The 25,509-nt window shown below is 36.0% G+C and overlaps 3 protein-coding genes across 9 annotated transcripts; 1 reads left to right on the top strand and 2 right to left on the bottom strand.

Moving 5' to 3' along the window:
* Nucleotides 1–1,730: 1,730 nt before the first annotated feature.
* On the top strand, nt 1,731–7,271 carry pic (DNA damage-binding protein pic). The gene is made up of 5 exons (XM_011067606.2): nt 1,731–1,953; nt 2,026–2,174; nt 2,954–5,679; nt 5,950–6,346; nt 6,747–7,271. The coding sequence occupies exons 1-5, from the start codon at nt 1,884–1,886 to the stop codon at nt 6,828–6,830; spliced, it is 3,426 nt and encodes a 1,141-aa protein (XP_011065908.1). The 5' UTR covers nt 1,731–1,883; the 3' UTR covers nt 6,831–7,271.
* LOC105153009 (ADP-ribosylation factor-like protein 16) lies at nt 7,261–9,413 on the bottom strand. Of its 2 annotated transcripts, XM_087404666.1 has the most exons (3): nt 8,033–9,413; nt 7,717–7,943; nt 7,261–7,624 (listed from the first exon to the last, which is right to left on the bottom strand). In XM_087404666.1, the coding sequence occupies exons 2-3, from the start codon at nt 7,921–7,923 to the stop codon at nt 7,304–7,306; spliced, it is 528 nt and encodes a 175-aa protein (XP_087260792.1). In that variant the 5' UTR covers nt 7,924–7,943; nt 8,033–9,413; the 3' UTR covers nt 7,261–7,303. The 2 variants fall into 2 exon arrangements, with proteins under 2 accessions (XP_087260792.1, XP_011065920.1); XM_011067618.2 differs by having other exon boundaries at nt 7,717–9,413.
* A 148-nt stretch (nt 9,414–9,561) lies between these two features.
* LOC105152970 (uncharacterized) lies at nt 9,562–24,531 on the bottom strand. Of its 6 annotated transcripts, none has more exons than XM_011067571.2 (8): nt 24,379–24,531; nt 12,083–23,766; nt 11,791–11,997; nt 11,598–11,717; nt 11,150–11,407; nt 10,955–11,071; nt 10,782–10,853; nt 9,562–10,581 (listed from the first exon to the last, which is right to left on the bottom strand). In XM_011067571.2, exons 2-8 carry the CDS (start codon nt 23,414–23,416, stop codon nt 10,510–10,512), a joined length of 12,180 nt encoding a protein of 4,059 aa, XP_011065873.1. In that variant the 5' UTR covers nt 23,417–23,766; nt 24,379–24,531; the 3' UTR covers nt 9,562–10,509. The 6 variants fall into 6 exon arrangements, with proteins under 6 accessions (XP_011065873.1, XP_087260788.1, XP_087260789.1 ...); XM_087404662.1 differs by lacking the exon at nt 24,379–24,531 and having other exon boundaries at nt 12,083–22,096; nt 22,154–24,331; XM_087404663.1 differs by lacking the exon at nt 24,379–24,531 and having other exon boundaries at nt 12,083–16,815; nt 16,897–24,330.
* Nucleotides 24,532–25,509: the final 978 nt, after the last annotated feature.

Here is a 25,509-nt window from a genome sequence, read left to right as displayed (position 1 = left end):
CTTTCATTAAAAACGCTACGAATTAATTCCAACACCTAATAACACAAAGAAGGAACATGTTACACAAATTTCTAAATATGTATCCAACGGCCTGTTTACTTAATTATTGACGGTTTAATAATTTAACAACACTGAGGGATTCCGTACAATAGAAGGAAAAGAGAACAGAAGATACTTACAAAGAACAGAAAATAACAATTTCAACCTATCAGAAACTGTGTATTCCACAATACATGATTTCTGATAGGTTGAAATTTTTATTCTCTGTTCTCTGTTCCCTGTTCCTTTTATTGTGCAGAACTCTTTAGGATGACTCAATATAGAGGTCAAAACGTTTGCATTGTTACAATAAACGTATATTGAACATTGCTTCATTGGCTCGTAGCCCTTTTTAAATACTTTCTTTAATTTTTAATTTAATTTAATTATATTTTATCAGTAACTATTAACTTTTAATTTGATTTTTTTGAAGTTAATCCTTAGATACAATGCGAGAGGTTAATGAATATATAATTTAGTAATTTTATATTGTATAATCATTACTTATGAACAAAAAATAACAGATTTTTTAATAAATAAACTGTAAGAAAGGAAAAATACGAAAAATTATGTAAAATAGACAAATTTTTTTTTTTTAGTTGTTCATTTGAACTAAATTTAACTTAAGTAAATTAAATTTAGGTAAGTGGCAAGATTATATCCGATCACATGCGCGAATTACCAGATTTACCTCACAAGTAAAATTTATCAAAAGGTGGAACAATCGGCTTTTAGTTAAAAAAAAAAAGTTAACTTATCAACCTTGAATTTCAGTATTGCCAATTACAAGAAAATTATAACGTAATTATCTGACAGCTGTGAAGAATGATGTGATAATAACAGCACGAATTCTTATTAGTCGCAAATTTCTTCAATCACGAAAAAGTTATATACACGTGAGTACTCGATGCCCCGCTAGAAAAGGATATTTTCAAATCTTGACAATACTGAAATTTAATCGATCGAGTTGGTGAGACCGGATCTACGGTCCACTTGATACTACGAATGCTTCGAAACATTAGATGCGTTCAGCGAATTCAACAGTTAAGTGAGCGCTATTGATATATTCTCTCAGATCTAAAATACTGATTGGATGATCTAAAAGAATACACCAATAACAGCGAGCGCTCACTCAACTGTTGAGTTCACTGAACGCAGCCAATGCTTCTTAAAATATAACGCAGTTATATTTTATTGGGTGCATTCAGTATGACGATCACTCACTGAGCGCTTAGTGAACTTTGATATCTGATTGGTCTATTTTTAGATTTAACGGAATATGTCAATTAGGTGCAAGAGTTCACTGAGCGCTCAGTGAGCAGTCGTACTGAATGCATCCATTGGCTGCATTCAGCGGACTCAAACAGTTGAGTCTGCTAAATGCAGTCATTTTTTGATTGGTCAATTAGTAAAATTCTTTTCTCCTATTGGTCAATCAAAAGTTTCGATGCATTTGTAGTATCAAGTGGACCGTTTGAAAATAAGCGTCGAGTATCAACATGAAAAGGGATCTGTTCTTTTTGGCTGTTTTTGACTGAACTTTTGCACCAGTTCATTTTTCTTCTTTTTTTCTTCAATAAGAAAAAAGAAAGATGAACTGTGTCAAAGTTCAGCCAAAAAGAACAAGCTTTTAGTGTCATCATGAAAAAACACCTTAATGATGCTTTATTCTTCTTGCATTGTAAAGGGGCCTGAAGTGTCTGAAGTGTGACCAACTTCATGGCGCGATAAATTGAAAAACTCAGAGCAACGCATGTTGGTGAAACGGACTGCAGAGCGCGGAGCGCTTGGGGTTGCTATCTGTAGTTATTGAAAAGTGTTTAGCAGCTTTTAGACAATATATTATGAAAGCAATGTCCCATCATTACGTAGTGACGGCACATAAACCAACGGCTGTCACTGCCTGCGTGACCGGTAAGTGATTAAATTCTTGAATTCGCACGGCGAAAGCTGTATCACTGTATAATCGCTATGTACTTTTCCAAGGTAATTTCACTTCACCTACGGATTTGAATCTGATATTAGCTAAAAATGTACGTTTGGAGATATATCTCGTGACACCGGAGGGTCTACGGCCTTTGAAGGAAGTCGGGATCTATGGCAAGATAAGCGTCATAAAATTCTTCAGACCACCAGTAAGGTTATCTCCATGATAAAGTCTCTTTCCAACAGTTTCGAGAAAGCCATGTTTATACGTGTATGACTGGCTATGTTTACTTTTTGCTAATAAATTACAAAGAAAAGTATTATTTTATATGTATATTATATATACATACATATACACACACAATGTCCTTGATGAAAATAAAAATCCAAGCATAAATTAGATGTAATGGAAGAGTAACAGAAGAATGAACTTGAATGAAAATTGGAATAATGACATATAAAGGAAGCATTTATGCTTCTTTTACATTTTAATGTTTCAATTTTTGCTTCCTAGAAGTTTCGTTTATGCTTTTATTACTCTCCATTATATTTGACTTATGCTTTGATTTTTATTTTTATCGGTCTAGTAATGTGCGTGAATTATTTTTTATATATATACTTGTGTGTGTATGTATCAATTTGTATATTTTAATACATTACAATATATGGATGTTTTTCAGCAAGAACACAGTGTAACACAGTAAATTATTTCATCCTTGTTTAATATCGGTAAATAACAAGAATATAATTATTCATTGCGTTATACTATGTCCTTATTGGAAAATGCATTGTATATATAATACTTCATAAATAAGTATTTTGTTAAGAGAAATCATTGCTAAAGTGTCGTTAGTAAAGATATGAAAATTTGTATAAATATTACGTGGGGAGAGAGCTGAGATATATTAAGGATTATATAATATTAAATATAGATTTAACTGAGATTAAATTGCACAGTAAAACTTATCAAATTTTTATTTTTTGATAGCATGAGAAAAAAGATCTTCTATTTCTGTTAACAACACGTTATAATGCCATGATCTTGGAATGTATCGGTGAAGGAGAGGATATAGAAATTATAACGAAAGCTCATGGAAATGTAGCGGATCGTATCGGAAAGGCGTCCGAGACTGGAATTAAAGCTGTTATTGATCCAAAAGCACGAGTAATCGGTCTTAGATTATACGATGGCCTCTTTAAAATTATACCTTTGGATAAAGATAATCCGGAATTGAAAGCATCTTCAATCCGTATGGATGAACAGCAAGTACAAGATGTCAATTTTCTTCACGGATGTGCTAATCCTACCTTAATTCTCATTCATCAAGATATCAATGGTAGACATGTAAAAACACATGAGATTAACTTGAGAGATAAAGAATTTGCCAAGATACCATGGAGGCAGGATAATGTAGAGCGAGAGGCTATGATGGTTATTCCTGTACCTTCTCCTATTTGTGGAGCAATTATAATAGGACAGGAAAGTATTCTGTATCACGATGGTACTACATATGTTGCAGTGGTGCCACCAATTATAAAGCAGAGTACTATCACTTGCTATGCCAAGGTAGATAATCAGGGACTGAGGTATTTATTAGGGGATATGGCTGGTCATTTATTTATGTTATTTTTGGAACAAGAAAAGAAGCCTGATGGATCGCAAGTGGTGAAAGACTTGAAAGTTGAGCTGTTAGGGGAAATCAGTATACCAGAATGTATAACTTATTTGGACAATGGAGTAATATATGTTGGTAGTCGTTTAGGTGATTCTCAATTGATCAAATTAATTACAAAGGCAGATGAAAATGGATCCTATTGTGTACCTATGGAGACATTTACTAATTTGGCACCTATTGTCGATATGGCTGTAGTAGACTTGGAGAGACAAGGCCAAGGGCAGATGGTTACATGTTCGGGTGCCTTTAAAGAAGGTTCTCTTAGGATTATTAGGAACGGCATAGGCATACAAGAACATGCGAGTATGGATCTACCAGGAATTAAAGGTATGTGGGCTTTAAAGGTCGGAGGTTCACATTTCGATAACACGTTGGTATTATCATTCGTTGGGCAGACTAGGATCTTAACTTTAAATGGCGAAGAAGTCGAAGAAACAGATATCCCAGGTTTTGTTGCGGATGAACAAACGTTCCATACGGGTAATGTTACCGATGATTTATTTATCCAAATAACTTCGACCTCTGTTAGACTAATCTCGCACGAGAATAAAATAGTCGTCTCTGAGTGGGAACCACAAAACAAAAGGACTATCAGTGTGGTAGCTTGTAATGGCACCCAAGTCCTTTGTGCAACAGGAAATGATCTGTTCTATATCGAGATCATATGCAATCAGATTGTATCCAAAGGATTCGTTACCTTGCAACATGAAGTGGCATGCCTGGACATCTCTCCCTTGGATGGCGTCAATGAGGCCAAGATTGTTGCTGTTGGACTTTGGACAGATATATCTGTTCGAATCTTAACTCTGCCAAATCTAGAGGAGATCAATAAGGAGCTTCTTGGGGGCGAGATTATACCCAGGTCCATTTTAATGACCTGTTTCGAGGGTAATACATACTTACTTTGCGCTCTAGGCGATGGCAGCATGTACTATTTTATTCTACATCGACAAAGCGGTATGCTCTCGGATAAAAAGAAGGTTACCTTAGGCACTCAACCTACTGTTCTCAGGACTTTCCGATCACTCTCCACAACAAATGTATTTGCGTGCTCGGATAGGCCCACTGTTATTTATTCTTCAAATCACAAGCTTGTTTTCAGCAATGTCAATCTCAAAGAAGTGAATCACATGTGCTCCCTGAATGCAGAATCTTATCCTGATAGTCTTGCATTGGCAACTGACAGCACCGTTACTATTGGTACAATCGACGAAATCCAAAAACTGCACATAAGAACGGTTCCGCTTGGGGAATCTCCACGAAGAATCGCTTATCAAGAAAGTTCGCAAACCTTTGGCGTGATTACCATGCGCGTCGATGTACAGGAGAGTAGCGGTGTGAGCATCGTCAGGCATTCCGCATCTACCCAGGCAGCATCTACATCCAGTAGCAGCCACGTTGTCTCGCACAACAAACCCAGTGGACACACGGCCAGTGAGATTGGTCAAGAGATTGAGGTTCACAATCTTCTCATTATTGATCAGCATACATTCGAGGTTTTGCATGCACACACGCTAATGGCCACTGAATATGCGCTATCGTTGATCTCAACAAAACTGGGTGAGGATCCGACTTCTTATTTCGTGGTTGGGACCGCGTTTATAAATCCCGATGAGACTGAGCCCAAGATGGGCAGGATACTGTTGTATCATTGGAGCGAGGGCAAATTCACGCAGGTTGCGGAAAAGGAGATCAAGGGTTCGTGCTATTCCTTGGTTGAATTTAATGGAAAACTCTTGGCGAGCATCAACAGTACTGTGAGATTGTTTGAATGGACTGCGGAAAAGGAGCTCAGATTGGAATGCAGTCATTTTAATAATATCATAGCATTATATTTGAAAACCAAAGGTGACTTTGTCCTTGTGGGAGATCTGATGAGATCCCTAACATTGCTTCAGTATAAGACTATGGAGGGCAGCTTTGAGGAAATAGCTAGAGACTACAATCCTAATTGGATGACTTCTATCGAGATATTAGATGATGATACTTTTCTGGGCGCTGAAAATTGCTTTAATCTCTTTGTATGTCAAAAGGACAGGTATGTTTGCAATAACATTATAGATTTGTGTGTATGTTTTGATTTGGAAATATAGTTTGCTCGAAATGAGTTTTGTTGTCAGCTCTTATACTTTTACGTTGGCAATCTTTAATTTTCTTTTTCATCAATGTCTCTTTTAAAAACCGAAATATATATACGATAAAAATCTATCAATTATGAGTCGATCACTTTTAAATAGAGCCACGCGTCATCCCTATTGGTATGATTTTAATAAGGTAATTTTAAATCACAATTGTTCTTTCTCTCTAGCGCCGCAACGTCCGAAGATGAAAGACAACAGATGCAAGAAATAGGCCAATTTCATCTGGGTGATATGGTCAATGTTTTTCGGCATGGTTCGTTGGTGATGCAAAATTTGGGAGAATCAAGTACGCCGACTCTAGGTTGTGTGTTATTCGGCACTGTAAGCGGTGCGATCGGTTTGGTGACGCAAATACCAGTTACATTTTATGAATTCCTGCGTAATATGGAAGACAGATTAAACAGCGTGATAAAAAGCGTGGGCAAGATAGAACACAACTTCTGGAGAAGTTTTAATACAGAATTGAAGATTGAGCAATGTGAAGGATTTATAGATGGCGACTTAATAGAAAGTTTCCTCGATTTGAATCACGATAAAATGGCAGAAGTCGCAATGGGTCTTATGGTAATTCAATCATGCATTCTCTTATTGGGAATAATGACCTCAAGTGATTTTTACATCGACAAAGAGAAAATGGAGTCAGTTATAGTATTTTACTAATAAATAATTTAATTATTTTTAGTTTTTTATTAACAAATATATATTTATTATCTACTTATTAAAAGTAAATCTATATATTAAATATAATAATCTTAAATACTAATATAAATCGTAGAACAATCAATAATATATAATATATAATTAATGATAGTGACTTTTAATTGGGATGTAAAAATCACTCTAGGTAATCGTTTATGCAAAAAAAAACTAAGTAAACTATTCCCGAATTAATGATATATGACTTATGTATATGAGTATACTGAATTAATTTTCCTAAATCTTTTAATGCGCTATTTTTTCGTAGATCGACGATGGCAGCGGCATGAAGAAAGAGGCGACGGTAGACGATCTTGTAAAAATAGTGGAAGATCTTACAAGGATACATTAAATGTCGTATAAGTAAACAATATTCTAAATTTATTGAATGTATCTATAAGAATATTAGAAGATATACATAGAAAAGATTTTCAATCGATGATTTAAGCGGGAGCGAATGTTTATACGGTTACTTTTGTTATCGCCGATGCATGAAAAGAACGACATAAATTTTCTCTTATCTTCTGGCCCCTTTTTTCTATGTATAAAATTATCTTTTTTTAGCACTTGTAACAATTGCGTGAGAATTTATTTTGACAGTCAGCATTTGTCAATGCGCGTCAACATCCGTTGCAGTATTTATTTTTAGAATTGATCGTATAACATAGAAGTAATATACGTTTAACATTCGTTAATGAATTATTTTCAAAGAATGCTCGAAGATTCTTGTAGAGTAATATCTTTGTATCTTTGTAAGATCGAGTGTAAATAAAATAAATGCATTTTAAGGTAACGTTCTCTCTCGTCATGCGACAATTTATTAGCCTATTTATTAGCCTTAAGCGTAGCTCGCAGCGTTTCCGGATCAAATAGCCAGCTGCGTAAACTCTCTATCCCCTGACCCGTCATACCACTGGTTTCCAGCACGGTGATCTTCTGTGTCACCTCCTTTTGTAGACGCGCATATTGTAACATCAACAAAGCTTCGTTTCTCATCTGACGATACGAAACATCCATCTTGTTCAAGATGAGTGCTACTTTCACATTCCGTAATCTCGGTTCCACGAGAAAAGAGTAAAGTAGTACACCTGCAGCACTTATTTGACAAAGATTACTGGTATCCACTACGTAGATGATTTTATGAATCTGATAACGACAAAAAAAATGCAATACTTTAAGTATATCATATGTTTATTAAGATGCGATTTTGTTTTTTTTTGTTTTACATAATATAGTACCTTATCAAAATAATGCTTCCAGATCGGTGCCATATTACCGCCAATTTCTTTAATCACCATATCGAATTCACCAGTATCATTTTTTACAGTATATATATTTATTCCATTGGTAGGCACAGTATGAGTCGCGTCGTCGATTTCGTCTCCTTGGAGATTTTTCATTAAAAGAGTTTTGCCTGATTTGAATGGTCCAAGGCAGAGACACATTTTCTCTTGTATTTAAAGTTCTATTTTAAATACAAATTATTGTTAACTTTATGTTGTTATTTTATGTATATCCTTTTGATAAACATTAAAATAGAATAATTACACCTACCAACTAGCGTTGACTTATAAGTCTTTTTTTTCGGCAATTTTAATTTTTGAATTATTGAGTCAGTTCATTTCGAGTATATGTTAACTTTATGTTAATACGCGTTTATGAATTCGTCGTCCAATTAAAAGATGTTTGCAATTCTCTGAAACTTACAATAGGGACAATAGACTAATATTGATTTAACAGATTCGTTGCCAGAACGTCATATCTCTACCAATGAATTAAGATGTGTTGCAAAACTTGTTTAAAGATAATTAAAAATGTTTCAATTACGATACTCTATTCAAATTTTCTATCTAAACTGTCAAAAAGTCAAACATAGTAAAATTTCTAATCAAGAGACACTATATCTCGAATGTTAAGTCAATCGTTCTATTTATTAACTATATATAATATATAATATATATTTTTAAATTCAGATATTTCTATTTTATGATTGCAGTAATCAATATTACAATCAAATACCTCAATTGAAGATACAATTCTTATCATAGTCTATGAAAATAGTACAGCATAAAAAATTTCTGTATGTGTGATATATATATATATATACATATATATACACACACACACACGTCGCGCGCGCGCATAGACGTAAATAGATAGGTATAGATGTGTAAATTTATTATAAATTAATTATATTTATACTTTTACAATGTGAATGTGTGTGTATGTGTGTGTGTATATATATATATATACACACACACACACACATCCACGCATATATATATATATATGTATATATATATATATGTATACCACTTTTCTAAATATAAAAAATATATAACAATTACTCTTACGATTTTATGCTTTTATTGCAAGAGTTTTAACAAAATTAAAAATTTGCTTTTTCTATGACAATTATCTAAAAAAGAAAAAAAATCTATAAAATTTCTCTATATTATTCTATTTAAGAACTTTACACAAAAGAATTGATAATGTCATCACACCATTTAAATATTGGCAGTAATTTCCTAACATTATGCATTCATTAGTTTTATAGACAAATAACACATATGATTGTTATAATTCTGTATCACTCGTTTGCTACAATAACGACATAAAATTGTAATTTTTTAATTGCTTATAAAAAAAAAGAAAACAAACTTAAAAAAAGTATTTTTATTCTTCTACAATCAATTATTACATCAAAATTGCATTTTAAAATTAATATTACAAAATTTTAATGATTCAAAATATTGAAATTCATTTTCTTAACTTCATTTCTGGAACTGTTTTTTCATCGTATTATAGCAAATGAGCAATATAATAAATATTGTGTACAAATTTATATACAATGAGAATTACATATGCACTCTTTGGTAAAAAAAAAGTATAAAATGTATAAGTATAAACAAAAATGATTCCAACATTTAGAACTTTTTTTTTGTTAAAGAGTGTCTAATAATAAATACAGTAATTGTATGTGTAGAATAATGAATTAAAAATATTATAGCCTATCATATAAGTTTAAAATATAGTAAATATAATGTTCTCTTTTTATATAAATATGAACATAAACACACACATTATTCATTCATTAATTAATTTTATATTGATTTTCTAATTAGATTATAAATGTTTGTTACATATTTTGTTTGGTACAATTTCTTATTTACATTTGCTAATGTCTAATGTAATAAAATAGAAGTTAAAGGATGGCAGAGTGTTTGTTTCCATTAAAAACACATGACAAAATGTTGAATGAAATATGACATTCTCATCAATATAAACAAAATCTTATAAGGACATAGCCTTCTAGGAACAGAGCAACAAATCTTCGCAAAACAACAAACAAGATCATTTTTTTTTAACAAAAAAAAAAACTTATATAAATCGTCGTGAATGCCTATGTATTTTGTATGCATTCTTAACTACATGTATTTTTTTGCAACAGCCCATTAAAACATTGACATGTGTTAACACAAAATTTATTTTAAACGCGTGTATTAAAATGTCATATTTTCAAATGATTACAAAGTTAAGAAATCTTTCCAAATCTTTAAGTGTGTACAAAGCATACATAAAATAATTTCCATTATTGCATTATTTAAATCTAATTCTTTACAAGTCTGTACACTTTACATATTATAGATATGTAATCTTTTATATAGTTGATAACGAATAATTTTGGCGCCAATACTTTTTCACTATAAATAGCTTTTACATACTGTCATATAGTACTGTAATAACTATAAATAATTATTTTATTTAGCATCTTGTGCTTTATCTAGCATGTACTTATCAAATATATGATATAAATAAAAGCGATTCACGGGAAATGTAATGATAATATAATACTATTTATAGTGAAAAAGTTAGAAAATATGTGGATGTATATTATTAAGTCGTAACTTCAGTGTCACAAGTTTCTCGCTCTACATATTTATATAATATTATGATCAATTGTGAGTTGTTAACTGATCACTTAATTAATTATTTAAAGTAGAGAATTCCTGAGCATGCTACGACATTGTTCAAAGTAAGGCACGCACTTGAGTTGGCATTTGCCACATATGCAAACGCTTGTCTTTACTTCCCGCTATAATCTGAAAGATAATGAAATTGAAAAATTTCATCAGTATTTAGCATCAATGTCTTGATTTACATGTTTAATTAAAAACTTATATAAAAATAGAGAAAATAATTATTGATACTTAATAAAAAATATTCAAAGATAATACAAAAATATAAGGAAAGTTATCAAAAAATTATTTAAAAAATATAAATTTGCACATTGAATACGTACCTTATTATTTACAACTTCTACACTCAATAACATATTCCCCGGACCGCGTATGCTATGTATTAATTTGTGATTCTGTAAAGAGATTTATATTGAATTGAATATATATAACGTAAATATGTTGTAATGAACTGATTATAAACTGACGATTTAAAATATAAGAATGCAACACTTACATTTATGTCAAAAACATAAATATTACCGTCGTAACAGCCCGCAAAGAGTAATTGCTTATAAAGCCGCATACATACAATACCAACACCAGCCTCGTATTGAGTTACTTGTTCACCCGTCTGTAATTATATTTAAAAAATGATGATACAATTCAATTTCTATTTGAAAGAATTCAGAAAAATGCTATTGTCACTTGCCGTGAAATCGAAAACGTTTATAGATGTGCTGCTTGTACCACAATAGATCAAATTATCATGTCGCAATAAACTATAAACAGTAGAATTATTCTGACCACTAATCATACGAAGAAGCAAACCGGTCAATGCATCGCGTATATTTATCGGTTGATTTCGAGATGCTATAATGAGAATTCTTCTCGGGCCTTCGTTCGTCGCTTTAAGCGCAAGTACAGATTTCTCCGAGAACGGAATACTGTCTTCTTTAATAGCACCAGCCTGCAAACAAGTTTACATTCGTATGTATAAATATTTAACATATAAATATTAACTATATATTATATACAATTTTTTTTTCATATATAGATAAAATTCTTTTTTTCTTTCTTTCTTTTATGTAATGTAAATTACTATATCTAAATGTTCAGAAATATATAGAAGAGAATGTGGTTTAAAAAAAATAACTCACCTCGATATAGAAACGCGAGACATGTCCAGATTTTGTTCCAATAAAGATCATACCCCATGCTTGATCCATGCACTGAATCGGACTCTTTGTTTGCGCCGGATTTCCTACTAACGCGCCAGTCTGCAAAGAAGTAGTGTTTTATTAGTTTTTTTTTCCAATCAAATTGTTTAATATTTAAACTACTAAAGCTTACCATTATTCTGTAACAACGCAATGTGCCATCTAAGGAACCAGAATACATAAGATTTTTCTCAACTCCTGCGTCATCCGACTTGTAGATATACAGACACGTAACCGCAGATTTGTGACCTTTATATATATTCAATATTCCATTAGACTTTTGACTATATCTATATATTTTGCCGTCTTCGCTTGCTGCTAGGAAAGAATTCTCAAAAATCTAAAATAAAAAAAAAAAGATTATATTTATAGAAATATCTATAAATCTATCTTGTATAAAAAATAATCATTTATTAAATTGATACCTTTAGATCCAAAATAGGACCTTTATGGACCGTGTATTGCATTCTCGCAGATTCATCCTCGTTGCTCTCTACTGTATGTGAAACAGGTTCCTGAACAAGATCCTTCTCGCTACTTTCCGTGGTTGATTTCTCTTCTAAGATTTCAATCTCGGATTTTTCTTTATCACAGGATTTGATTGGGTCAAACAAACTTTTACTCGAAGCTGCAGTAGGAATTATTGCCGCATTGTGATTGCATGTGATGTGCTGCATACACGACGAATCACTCGGTGCGGAAGGATTGATGACAATTATTCCAAGTCTGCCCAGAACTTTGGGATTAATATACTTATAAAGAATAGATTTACAGTCGATCAATCTCACTTTGCAGTGTTTCATTTGCCAATCTGTGCGCTGTTTCCTCTTCTTCGTCCTGTTCTTCAAAATTGCAGATTCTATAATCGCATCGAGATGACTAGCTTGATTTTCAATCTTCGTTTCAGATTCAGTACTAACTTTCCGGGTATTTTGCACTTTCTGTGAAACACGATTCTTCCTGATATTATTTACGACTTTTTCATCACGCTTTGTCCACGTTGGGGATTTGCTTCTGCTTCGCACTGTTAAATCATTCTCGTGAAAAACGCTCGTCTCTCGTGAAGAAGGTCCGCTGCTGTTTGAATTAGTGTCGGTTTCATTCATCTTACTAGACTTGTTCTCATTGGAGTTTCTGGTACTTCTTCGGATCGGTGTTGAAGTGTCGTGTTTGCGACGAAACTTTTTGCTCATATCTTTGCCCTTTGCTTTATTGGACGAGAAGATAGAAGTCGACGTGTGTTCCAAACCGGAGATTTGTTCAACGAACACTTCATCTTCTGATCTTTCATTCATTAGATCAACTGGAACGGAATTGTCTTGATCATTATTCAGGATTTTCTCAAATGTGCTGGATTTATTTTCAGGATTATTTTTCTCTTCTTCTTTGACGGCTTTAGTGGTATTCTCGACGTTTTGACAATCTTGTGTCACAGCAATCGTGTCATTCGAAAACTCGGATTCAATGTCTGGTTTTTTCTGTTTCGTATCCGTTTTTTCCAAGACATTTGAGTCACGCTCTGCATCTATTATTGATATCTTGTCGTTAGATTCAACACTGTTATTAGATCGCTCGTTCTCAGTAATATCGGAGTTCGCAGTGACCAATTGCGGCACAGGTGTATTACTTGCGCTATCGATCGTCTCTTCCTTTTCATTTGCGTTTACTATACGTTTATCTTTCGCTTCATCTTTTTCATCCTTCTTGTGTTTCTCCACGATCGAATTATCAGCTTGCGAGGTACTTTGTGAATTTTCATTCTTCTCTTCCAATTTCTCGGTGTGAGGCGAAAATGTGTTTGTTGTAGAATCCTTATCTTTCTCTTCTAATCTTTCAGTGTGAGCCGAAGGTGCGTTTGTTGTAGAGTCCTTATCCTTTTCTTCAAATTTCTTAGTGAGAGCCGAAAATGCGTTTGTTGTAGAATCCTTATCGTTCTCTTCCAATCTGTCAGTGTGAGCCGAAAATGCGTTTGTTGTATAATTCTTAGCCTTCTCTTCCAATCTCTCAGTTTGAGCCGAAAATGCGTTTGTTGTAGAATCGACCAAATCAGTAGCTATGACTTCCGTTCTGTCTTCCGTATCTTTATTTTTCTGCAACAATCCCAGGCTGAAATCATCTTTTATTAAAGTTTTGAGCACGGATACTTTAATATCAAAGTTACGCGAAGCAACATCATTGGAATTCTTCACACGGTCACGTTCGCAATCTGAGGAATGACTTTCCGCTTGAGTTTCTTCAGGAGTAATGCTACTGTCAGGCTCCACGTTACGTTCACTGTAGAAAAGAACTTTGTCCTGACTCACGGCTTTAAAAACATGATTCGATCCATCAGGTACATCATTACTGTCTTGCTGCAATGCAACCTCTTCTGTATTTTCTTTTTCTCGACAAGGCCAATCCGAATTGGCGTTCGCTTCAGCGTCAACAAGAATTTGATGCTTATCGGACTGCAATATTGGAGAGACGTTGGACGTTGGTGGAATATCATCAGAAGCTCGCGCTTCTGATTGAGGTTCAAAAAGATTTTCTTCTTTGTTCTCCGCTACAGTGTTTATCGTCTCATTTATGTTCTTCAAGATGTCTGATTCAACGAGATTTTCTTTCCTCTGACTGAGCGTGTCGAGCAAGTCTCGTTTTTGTTGCAGCTTCTTGATATATAACTGATCCAGAGGCAAATTCTCTTCCTCACCTGTTAGGTTGTTAACCGTCCTCAAGATATTGTCCAGCTGCTCCTTCTTTTTCTTTTGTACGATCGATTTCATCTTTTGCGACATAGCTAACTCTTTCTTAAGCGTCTCGTTTAACAAAACCAGACCCGATGCTTTCTTATGTATCTCCGACGCGGTATTTTGCACCAGAGAATCCCATGTGCTATCGTCAGTATATATAGACAAGGATTCCGGAGTACTGTGCACGTGCTTATTCGACGGCTGAGAATTTACCTTTGCCACTTCGCTCGGTGGCGAAATATCATCTGACCTATCAGTATCAAAATGTTTTGCACGTTCGATCTCGCCTTCGGTAAAATCTCGACATTCTGAACGCTCATCCGCACTTTTATCCGTTGTACTTTTATCTGAATCGATCGAGCGTTTCGAACTAATATCAGCTTCCTTGTCAGTCTTTTTTCTAACGGTTTTGTCCTTTCGTGCTTTATTATTTTTTACGGCGTTCGATTTCTGAAAATTTTCAGATGTGTCAATAATATCATTTTCTATTTTTTTACTTACGAAAGTCGAAATCTGCTCCTTTGTCACTTTGTTAAGATTCTCTTCTTCCTCATATTTTCCTTCTTTCTCCTGTCTGACTGTCTGTTCTAATCGTGGCTTCTTTTTCCATCTAATCACCGGTGTTTTCGACCTAGGCGTGTAATTCGTATTCTCATTATCTTGCGAGGACAAAGTTCTCTTTCTGCCCTTAATCAGCTTCGACGACTTCGATGGAGACACGTGTCTGTCTTGTTTAGCATAATTTATTTCACTATTCTGCGACGTTGACGGTATCTCAGATTGATCGGGAACAGTATTGTTTTCTGCCGTTCTTAACACTACACTATCATTTATCATAGATTTTTCACTCGACGGAACATTACTTCGTAATAATTCGTGCAACTTTAGTTTCTCCGTCACTAGCTTGTGAATCTCGAGATCAATTTCCAACATTCTAGCCAAAACAGCTTCCTTCGTGCTACCAACAATTTTTCCAGATCGTTTCATTTTCTTAAGTCTCTTCACCAAACTGTTCTTCCTCAGCGTTTCTTTAGATCGATACTTCATTTGCCGTTTATCTTTTAACCTATATAAAACTGAATCATTACGTTTTTTCCGATCTTCGTAATCTTTCTCTCTCATCCTCACGGAAATTTCTTGGCTCCTCTTTCCTTCATGAACTTTCTCCTTTATTTTCTCAGAATTTTCCTGACTCCTCTTTTCCAACAGTTTATCCAATTCTTTCATCTTTAACAATTCGACAACCGGTTCACGTTGTATATTACTGTGAAGACGTTTCTCGACGTTAGTCGGAGATACTATGGATTTATCGTGGTTAGCATTAACACCATCATCTTTACGGACCGATTCAACTGATTCACCACCACGTGTGCCATTGTGCGCCGGTATTTTGTTTACGTTTAAGCTAACCTGCGCAGTCATATTGTTGTGAGCATTTTGCGCGGCAGTCGTATTGTTATCAATTTCTGGCGTGCTCGGTTTTCTATTGTTTTGTTCCTCCACACGCCAAGTCGGCGTTTGGTAATTTATATCAGTTTCGTTCTGCTGTGTTTTATCTAATATTTCAAGTGTTACTTCTTTAGTTGCCGTCGGTACATTACTTAAAGATTTTAAAAAGAGATTCGCGGCCTCTTTCAAGGCAGCTTTCGTCGGAACGTTTAAAGTCCTCGGTGAACCGGTCGGCGAACACTCCATCGGTGATGGTCCCGCGAGCAAATTGTTTTCCGTTGACGAAATGTGCTTCATGTCGAATTTACCCTCCGATTTCGATATCTCGCTGCGCGATAAATCTGCGCATGACGTAACTATCGTCGTTTCCGGAATCACCGCGGGCATAATATCGAATTCTGGGCTTTGTTGTTGATCAACAGAGAAATGCACGCATTCGTCATCCTTGGTGTCGAACGTAGCAGTGCTTTGCAAACGATCATCCAAATAGAATATGTCGTTATCTAAATGCTCGTCGGAATCAAAGCCCGGCAATTTGTCGCAGGATGCTTTCTCTGCGGTTATATTAGTTTCTAAATAGATATGATTATCGAGATGTTCCGCGCAATCTCTTTGACAATCCGGCAATCTCAATGCGTCATCCGAGATCGTTGCCTCTAACGCATCAGATAAACTGGGATCGATTGTAGTTTTCAGCTTACTTATCAAATCCTTCGATCGAACTTCGTTCTGAATTTCTTCCTCGTTATCTAATAACATTGATTCTTTAATCACTAATCCCGCGCAAGACGTGTATCCTTCCTTGCTTATAGTCAACTGTCTGTCCGTCTCGTTACCTCTACCGATGTTAATATCGTTGACCTCATTGTGTAACATGGTCGTGACTATCTCGCTTGAGGATTTTCTTACATGCCCTTCTCTGTTTTCATCTGTCGTCAAATCGGATTTATCGCTCTTCTCATTCGTCACGCATTCTTTATCTGAAGAAAGTAAATTGTCACTAAAAGCGATATTAAAATTCTCGTTGGCGTTAATATTCGTATCGTTAGTGTAATCAGTACCAGGTTCTAGCGTTTCGTAATCCTGTCGCCCTTCGATCTTCATATCCTTGCAATTGGCACTTGTCGTCACATAATTCACGTCGAATAAGTTAGGCTGCTCAAAGTCCATCATAGTTTCCTGAAGAAAGCCTTTAAACGGACTACCTACGCTGTCAGAAGAAATAACGTTGTTTTCTATGCTTTGCCGTTCCTGAGAGTTTTCGTTCGAAGTTGATGACGACTCAGCGGTCTTCTTACCTGGAGAATTGTCCTTATTCGCGCTCGCAGATTTATTTGTAGCGTCAAGGATATTTAATTTCATATCGTTTTCCTTAGTGCTGCTAGTTTCGATATTTACTAACAAATTTTTTTTACTTTGTTTATCGATACTATCTACTCGAGATACCGCATCCAATTCGGAAATGCTGCCATCACGATTAATTGTGCTCTCCGTTAGATCTCGATCTGATTTTTTTATTTGACTTTCGTCCGTATTATTCAATGAAAGTTTTATGTTTTTGATTGTATCAGATTGTTGAATCTCAGTTGAGATATCCTTGTTTATTTTTTCTATGCTATTTGAGATTTTACTTTCAGGGACTTTCAGGGCAATTTTAGAAGCTGTCGATATATCGGGTTCAGGAGTGGTATTACGAATTTTTTTATGGCCTTTTTTATCCGCAATCTTAACACTTGTTGTATTCTTTGCACGCTTTATACTATGAGTTTCATCTCGCGTCGTCTTAGAAGAATATTCGCGTGTATTAGTGCTTTCAACGTTACTTGTAACTTTTTCAGCGTTTCCTCGTTCATGAACTTCATTCAAAGAACGTTCTTTCTTAATAATATTATGCGATAATTCGTTACCATCGTTATCAGTGTTGCCAGAGGAAATTGACGTTTTTACATTGCTAGTATTTACCTTATTTTGAGAACTTATCGATTGTATTCCTTTAATTTTTATTTTGTTCATATCATTAATATTATTGATCTTTTTTTCTTTCTCTTCTGTGCTTGTTGTCTTTTCCAAAGGAAAATATATTTTTGTTGAAACTAAATTATCAGATTTTGATGGTGTCGTAGACTTCTTTTTTGCTTTTTGTTCTTTTGCCATTTCTTTCTTCAGCTTCAACTCTTTACTACCTTCCGATCGAATATTTTTAAATCGTTTAGGATCAGACGCAACTTTGCTTTGTAATGTCTTATCTGTTGCAGTGTTCTTAACTTCCGAGCATTTCTTTGCTTTAGACGTTACAATTTTAGATGTCGTTACAACGTTGGGCAATACATTGACACTGCTAGTAGCAAGCGATTTTTCTTTATCTTTTGATTTAATCTGATTACTTTTTTGAACGACATTATCATTATTGACGGTACGATTTGAATTTTCTTCAGTACGTTTCGGTGCTAATCGTGGATCTTGAATGGAGCTGCTGGATGTAGATGTTAATGTAAATTTATTTACCGCAATTTCTGGCTCTATGCTTTTCGGTGTAATTAAATTTTGTGTTGATGTCGTAGGATTTTCTGCAGGCTTCTTCGATTCCAATTTCTCATTCATACGACGTTGTACGGTGCGCTCGTAGTACGTCTTTATGTTGATCTTTTTACTGCCACCTTGCTTTGGACTCGCAGTACTCGTAGACGAGACACTTGATACCAAGGATGCTGACGTAGCAGCCGTTGATGCCTTTGACGTATCGTTATCAGTAGCTGAGATTTTAGCTACTGATTTACTGTCTTGTATTTTGACAGACGATTCGGTAAGAATACATGCTGTTGCGTCCGATTGTTGCAATATCGCATTTTCATTAATTTCGCTGCTACATGCTGATACATGTGCAATACTGCTTTGCTCTATTACATTGTCATTTGTCGACAAAACAGTCTTATCTTGACTGCAGCTAGCGTCAGCTGTTTCACAAGTTTTATTTAAATCTTCTGTACATTCCGAGAAACTCGCCGGATTAGATGCATTCCAATTTTCTGGTATGCAAGTAAATGCATTCAAGGGAACTTTGTTATCATTCATATCGGATGTTTCTGGCATCTGCTTCAGCTGCGCTTTAGTTTTTAGTTGCGTAGGGGAACCTATCGGCAATCTCTCTTCAGCATGTAGTTGCGTGGTATTAATAGATGTCAGCGGAATTTCTTGGGCTAGAGGAGATTCCACTCTATTCTGCGATGTGGAGAAGAAATGTGCTGTCTTATTTTCCATAGTCATGAAATGATTCGAAGCATTTACAAATTCAGCGTCTCTGGTATTCTCTTCTTGACTAATGTCTAGTTCCTCTTTAACAATAACTTCTTGTACAACCTGATTTTCTATGACTTCCTTCTTAATTTCCTTTTCCGTCAGCAATCTATCAGTCGTTTCATTATCATCATTGTCTTTTTCTGAGGAGGAATCAGAGGAGCTCGTCATTTCCTTGTTTTGTCTCTTTTTTTTCTTATAACGTGCTTTTCTCTGCTTTCGGCTCTTGGAGCTTCTATAAGTCTTCCGCGATTTTCTCGATTTTCGCTCTCGTTCAATCTCGGCATTTACCTCGTCTCTTATCGCTTCGTTCAATGACATTTGTTTGGCTACCTTCTCATTTTCTTTTATCGCTCTCAATAACTTTGTAACATTTGTATTATCACTACTATTACTGCTGCTACTGCTACTAGTGCTGCTGCTACTACTGTCACTGTCCTGATTGATATCATATTCTAAATATTCTGTAGTATGTTTTCTATCGTCACTATGCCGTCTAGAATTTTTGTGCTTTTCTTTTTCTAAACTTCTGTGTCTTGTATTTAATTGTTGTTTTGAAGATTCAGACGAATAACGACGTCGTGGATAAACTTTTCTACCGCGTCCTCTACTTAATAAACCGCGTCCTCTCTTGGTAACAACAATCCTTTTTGGACTATCTATACTATTGGAAGGAATACAGACTGTCAAATCTGTTTGCATTCCATATCTTGCTTCCCATTCTTCTTTGGTAAGATTTCTATATGCATGTGGATCTTCTCGTTCCTTCCTTTTCCATCTATCGCACTTTTCGTCCCAGTGCGGGCTATTCTCCAGTCTGTGTGTTCTGTCATCTTCCATGAATGCTTCTTTCTCCATGCTCCTCGAAATCGCGCCAACATTGAATTTCTTTGCACTTTGTTGCCCCATACTGCAACGCTTACGTTCTTTTACTGCCGCAGGTGTTTGAATTTTCTTCGTTACTTCTGAAAATATATCATCCAAATCATGTTGTAGAGTCAACAAGCTATTATTAACATTAGAAACGTTAGTTACAATAGGATTACAAGTGTCATCTTTTAAATTAAGATCATTATTTATAGTACTATGTGCCGGTACATTTTTGTTAGATCCCGTTTTTATCGCATGACCTTTGCTTTTTACACATTCCTGACTAACATCATTCAACATTGTTGTTTTATTCGTGCATTCTGGGATTTGGGTTATTACGGGATTGAACGTACGATTTGTATCTTCCAAATGACCATATTGACTGCTCGAAGCTGCTGCAGATTCGGCATGAATGTCTGGTTGCACATCCAATTGTAGTACTTCATTCAAATGATGTATAAATTCTGTAGGTAGATCCGTAATGGACACGATAGCGTCGGTGTCCAACATCGCATTTAACTGCTTCATAAATTCCTGTTGATCATATAGTTTCATCTTTTCGTCCTGTGCGTGTCTCATCTCCAACGATAATGTAGGCTTTTTTTCTTTGACTAGACGCTTCATTATAATATCGAACTTTCGAAGACTAGTATTATTCACCATATTGTAGATATCGTTTTTACTCATCTTTAAGAATCGACTAATGATCCTGTTTTTCCACGAAGCATCCATTTTAGAATTCTCGTTCTTTTCTACACGACTCCTCGAATTTGGCACGTTGACTTTCGGAAGTGAAACGTTAGAATGTTGAGATTTTTCTGTATGGACATCTTTTTGTGGTTTTTTATGATGTAATATAATATTTTGATTTGCAATCTCGGATGATATTGCATTCTCAGAATTTTCTTTTTTCTTCAAATTCTTCTCTTCTTTTTTATGTTTTAATAATGTATTTTCTAAATTCTTTTTAGTTATCGAAGATGTTTTTGCTGCAGGTGATTTTTCCGGTTCTATAGAAGATGTTTTTTCTGATTCTATGGAAGGTGTTTTTGCTGCGGATGGTTTTTCCGGTTCTATCGAAGGTATTTTTGTTGCAGGTGTTTTTTCTGGTTCTATGGAATGTGTCATTCCATTTTTTTTCTCATTATTTTCTTTCCATGATGACTTGGTACTTACTACTTTCGCTTTATTATTCAAATTAAACACTACTTTAGGACGCTCTAATTCATTCATTAACGCGACAGCATCCTTAGATTTCGCATTTGCATCTTGTGTCGTTTCTTCCGATGATGGATAGTCTGCTGCATTTTGTTCCTCAGGTATTTTTTTCTTGCTACTCGTGTCACTTTCTTTTACCTTTTTTTGCTTATTGGTTTTAGTTTTTGGCTTTCCTGGAGGCAGTGCTATAGACTCTACATCGCTAGCAGGATCAATTGAAGTACTGCTTTTGGAAAGAGATTTGTAACTTTTGGAACTTGATTTAGATTCTTCATCTGTCTTTCCTGTTATACTTGTCATTTCTTTTGCAAATCTCATAGCTTCCTGCATGTCGTTCAAACCATCATCTTTGTTTATGCTGCAATGCAAGTCAGAGGACGAAGAGAGCTCTGGTAAAGAAGATGAAGACACACAAGTATTAAGAGGCGCTGCATGTACTTGAGGCAATGACGGAACGTGTGTATTGACAACAGGATTGCTGGGCAGCATAGGAAACATTGGAGAAAAATTTACTGAATCGATATGAGATGGCATAAAAACATTACTTTGATTGACTATTTCTAATGGTAATTGTTGAGGCATAAATCCTCCATGTGTATTTAAGCCCGTGTGAACTTCCATATTATTATAGACGGCAGGTATTGGATTTTGAGCATTACTCCATGGAGGATTTGCGTCTTCATGAGGCATTTTTGTCCCGAGTAAACATTTCATATTTGGTGGTGGTTCAGTGGGATCGAATAATGGTAAATCAGGAATTGAATATGGAGGTAAAATACACGATTGATCTTGTTTTAGTAATATTGGCGGTGGAGTAGTAGGATCAAAATCAACGGGCAACTCCTGCTCTGTATGTGGAGACAGTTTTGGTGGACCACTCTGAAAAGAATTTTCCTTCATTCTTGGCAATTGATTATCTAATGTGACATTACTTACTGGTATATCAATTAATGGTGTTTGTGTCAATGTACAATTACTGCTATTTGAATTTTCTGCGTGAACATGAGAATTTAAAGCACTTTCTTGAACTTGTAAATTTTCAAAAAGTTCCTCTTTCTCTTGCGATACGTCCTGCAAAATGTCCTGATCCGTTGAATCAATTGGAAATGATACATCAGCTTGTAAATTTAGTGTTTCAGACTCATCTGGTTCTTTCGTAATATCTGTGGGATATATTTCGATTCCTTGTGAAATATCCTGTTGTTGATCTTCTTGCTCTTGCGAAATATTAATCAGTGGTGTATCATGGTACTGAAAGTCTGATTCTAATAATTCATTTTCAATAATGTTATCTGTATGTAAATCTGGTTGTTCTAAATTCTGAGAATTATCAACTGGCTCTTGAAGCTCCCAGTCCACTCCTTGTCCATTCTCAATCCATTCCTTGTCCACTTCCATGTATTGGTTATCATCTGGTACATTTTCCAGATTTGTCATTTGATCGTTAGGTATCATTAAATGAGTTTCATCTTTGTTCTCGTCTAATATCATTACGTCGTTATCTGTATTATTAATAATATCTGTATTATTAATAATATCTATATTATTAGTAATATCAAATTCATTTGTAATATACTGTGTATTATCAGGATTTATTTTTCCAATGTCCTTTAGATCATTGTACGTCAAATTGATCTCAGATGATTTGTATCCTACTACAGGGATACGTCTCTGGGTATTATCCTCTGTATTGTCCTCAATAACGTTAGATGGTACATCTTCAGTCCAAATATCTGAGATGTCATCGGTGTTAAAAGAAGAGAGTTTCTGCTTCAATCGATCCGCTGTTTCAATTATTTTCTGTTGCCGTTCCTCTTCTGAGCCAAGCAAAGGAAGTTGTGGTACAGTTTCAATTGTATTGGTCTCCTGCATAATCGGCTCTTCCGGCAACACAGGAGTCTCCTCAAAACTCGGAGGTACGGGCAATCTATTAGGGGCGGGGAATCGAACGTCATAATTACAGAATCTTCTTCGCCTACCGTCTGCTCTAAAGGGCGGGCTGCCACGTAACGGCATATGGGGCTGAAAAAACATATTGTTCGGCTGCCAGGGCGCACCGAACTGCGCCGGATGTCCTGGCCTCGGTAAAGGTGCTGCATGTCGAAAGGGCGGACGTGGAAATCGGGGCCTACCGAAGCGACGCGCGGCACGTGTACCCTGCGGGTAGCCCCTTCCTCGGCCAAAATTGCTGTAACTCATTCCACTCTTTAGCCTAACACCTCAATACAATTGCAACAAGAGTTCGCGTAAATACAACAACCTAGCACCACACAATCTTTGGTAGTTTAACATGCCGTAGCAACGAGCATCTCTTCATCAGGATGCACATTTATTGCACTAAGCGTTGACGATTCTTGCCTCTCAAGTTCCACAATTCGTCTCTTCTGCAAGCTTGCGCACTCGGAATGTCAAAGATCATCGTGTCTCTACATATCTTCACGTCTCGTGCGTATTTACCCTAGACGACGATGTCGCTCTCGGACATTTCACCTAACCTCTCACGCTGCAAGGACCCACCACCTCCGACCGCTCCCCGACGAAGTTGTCGACTGCAAAGAAACACGTGCGATTAGATCCTGAAGAGTAAACATTGGGGATGATGACAGCGTTCACCGGCGCGTTTCGTGCATCGCTATATGACGCGACGAGCAAACCTGCAGAACTCACGCGTTCGCGTCAAACAATCAGATGTTTCGCGCTCCTTGAGTTGCGTGAGTTGCGTCTCCAATCCTTATCTTTCTCTCTCTCTTTCTCTCTCTCTCTCTCTCTCTCTCTCTCTTTCTCTACCGTTCCCTCTCCTTCGCGAGCTCCCTGCGACGGTGTTATTTCCGTCGCGTGGCGACGTCGCGGAGAATCCCTTCCTTTCGGATGGATACCTTCCTCGACGCCGTGGACTATGAACGGTCGATGATCTGACTCTCCTTGTCGTTCAGACGAAACATGTAGGAACGCGTCAACCGATCGTTCACGGTACCACTGACGTACGTAACGATGAGACACCCGTCGTCGTACTGCGCGTACACAATGTACACATGCGCGCCGATATCGCGGTCAACTTGCTGATAGGTTCGCCACGCGATTTCATTACGCATGCATGCGCGGGGGTGACAAGAGGAGAGACGGTGGGGGAAGGAAGGTAGAAGAAAAAATTAAACGATTACCTTTAATCTAATGTCCGATCGGTTCCTCCGCGCACACGCCTCGTGCAATCATGTAAATCGGTCGAGACAACACGACGCCCGACGACTTTGACGTTATCCAATCGGTGTACCGAGGCTTAATTCATGTCCTTGTGTCCCTCGTGTCCATGCCTGCTGCTCAGCTGCTGTACTGAGCATGAGAGGCACCAAGTGCATTTGCGTGGAGCGTTACTATTACGTTCTATGCGCGGGCGCTGTCTAAACTGTCTTATCTATGGGAGAAAAAAGAAGATAGGTATTTTGTTATATTATTTATGTGTTCCCTTCTTTTCTCCTCGCGTTGTAAACGCGAAGCCTTATAAATGTGCGCATATACATTCAATTTTCTTCAGTCCAAGTCAGCTGTTTTTCTTTTAAATTCGCCTATTCCCTCTTCGCCCCTCCGCTCAGCCGATTGCACTATGACTGTACCACACGCACCGGTCTTTTGCCACTCGCGGGCATCGTGGCTCGCTCCTCGCATTTGTCTCATAACACGTGACCGCAAGTGGAACGAGAGAGCGAGAGAGCGAATGGGACAGGTGAAGTCTTTTAAAGGACTCCGCATTAAATTAGATGGAAAATTGGGTGTTCCGGTGACACGAGTTGCTTTTCACACTCTGTAAAACTTTTAGAATGAATTGTCACTCGGAAGAGAGAAATCTCATTCTTAAAGATTGAGAAGTGAGCTGCTTTTTTTCCAGTATGTTGCCTCAATTTTCATTCTTTAAAGTGAGATTCTGCTCCAAAGAATTTAGAGATCATATAATGTAGCTTATAATGCGGACAAAAAGATGTAGATGTTTGGTCCAATAATGGATAGTTTTCAAATAGCAATAGTATATCAAAGATTTTACATCAAAAACTGTCCATTATTGCATTGTGTCCATGACATGTTTATCACATGAGCTACATTATGTGAAAACCAATTCATCTTACCTTGACCCAATTTTTCACATAATTATATTGGGTTACGATAAAACGAATTGATTTTCACGTACATATAATATAGCCTGCAATGTGAACAAAAAGTATCATAAACACTGTTCAATAATGAGTTTTCCATACAGGATGATTTATTTTAATCTTAATAGGAAAATATTTAAAAATATT

Source organism: Acromyrmex echinatior, chromosome 3 (assembly GCF_024713525.1).
Source record: "Acromyrmex echinatior isolate Ae372 chromosome 3, ASM2471352v2, whole genome shotgun sequence".
NCBI classification, from domain to species: domain Eukaryota; kingdom Metazoa; phylum Arthropoda; class Insecta; order Hymenoptera; family Formicidae; genus Acromyrmex; species Acromyrmex echinatior.
Note: the sequence above shows the minus strand (reverse complement) of the source record. Positions and strands in the feature narration are given on the sequence as shown.

Excerpts from the sequence above, each read along its gene's own strand:
- LOC105153009 (XM_011067618.2), bottom strand. The coding sequence starts at position 7,923 with ATGTGTCTCTGCCTTGGACCATTCAAATCAGGCAAAACTCTTTTAATG. Across the intron at positions 7,625-7,716 it reads GGAAGCATTATTTTGATAAG|ATTCATAAAATCATCTACGT; the intron begins GTACTATATTAT and ends TGTCGTTATCAG.
- pic (XM_011067606.2), top strand. The coding sequence starts at position 1,884 with ATGAAAGCAATGTCCCATCATTACGTAGTGACGGCACATAAACCAACG. Across the intron at positions 5,680-5,949 it reads TTTGTATGTCAAAAGGACAG|CGCCGCAACGTCCGAAGATG; the intron begins GTATGTTTGCAA and ends CTTTCTCTCTAG. Across the intron at positions 6,347-6,746 it reads AAGTCGCAATGGGTCTTATG|ATCGACGATGGCAGCGGCAT; the intron begins GTAATTCAATCA and ends ATTTTTTCGTAG.
- LOC105152970 (XM_011067571.2), bottom strand. The coding sequence starts at position 23,416 with ATGAGTTACAGCAATTTTGGCCGAGGAAGGGGCTACCCGCAGGGTACA. Across the intron at positions 11,718-11,790 it reads TGCGTTGTTACAGAATAATG|ACTGGCGCGTTAGTAGGAAA; the intron begins GTAAGCTTTAGT and ends ACTTCTTTGCAG. Across the intron at positions 11,072-11,149 it reads TAAACGTTTTCGATTTCACG|ACGGGTGAACAAGTAACTCA; the intron begins GCAAGTGACAAT and ends ATATAATTACAG.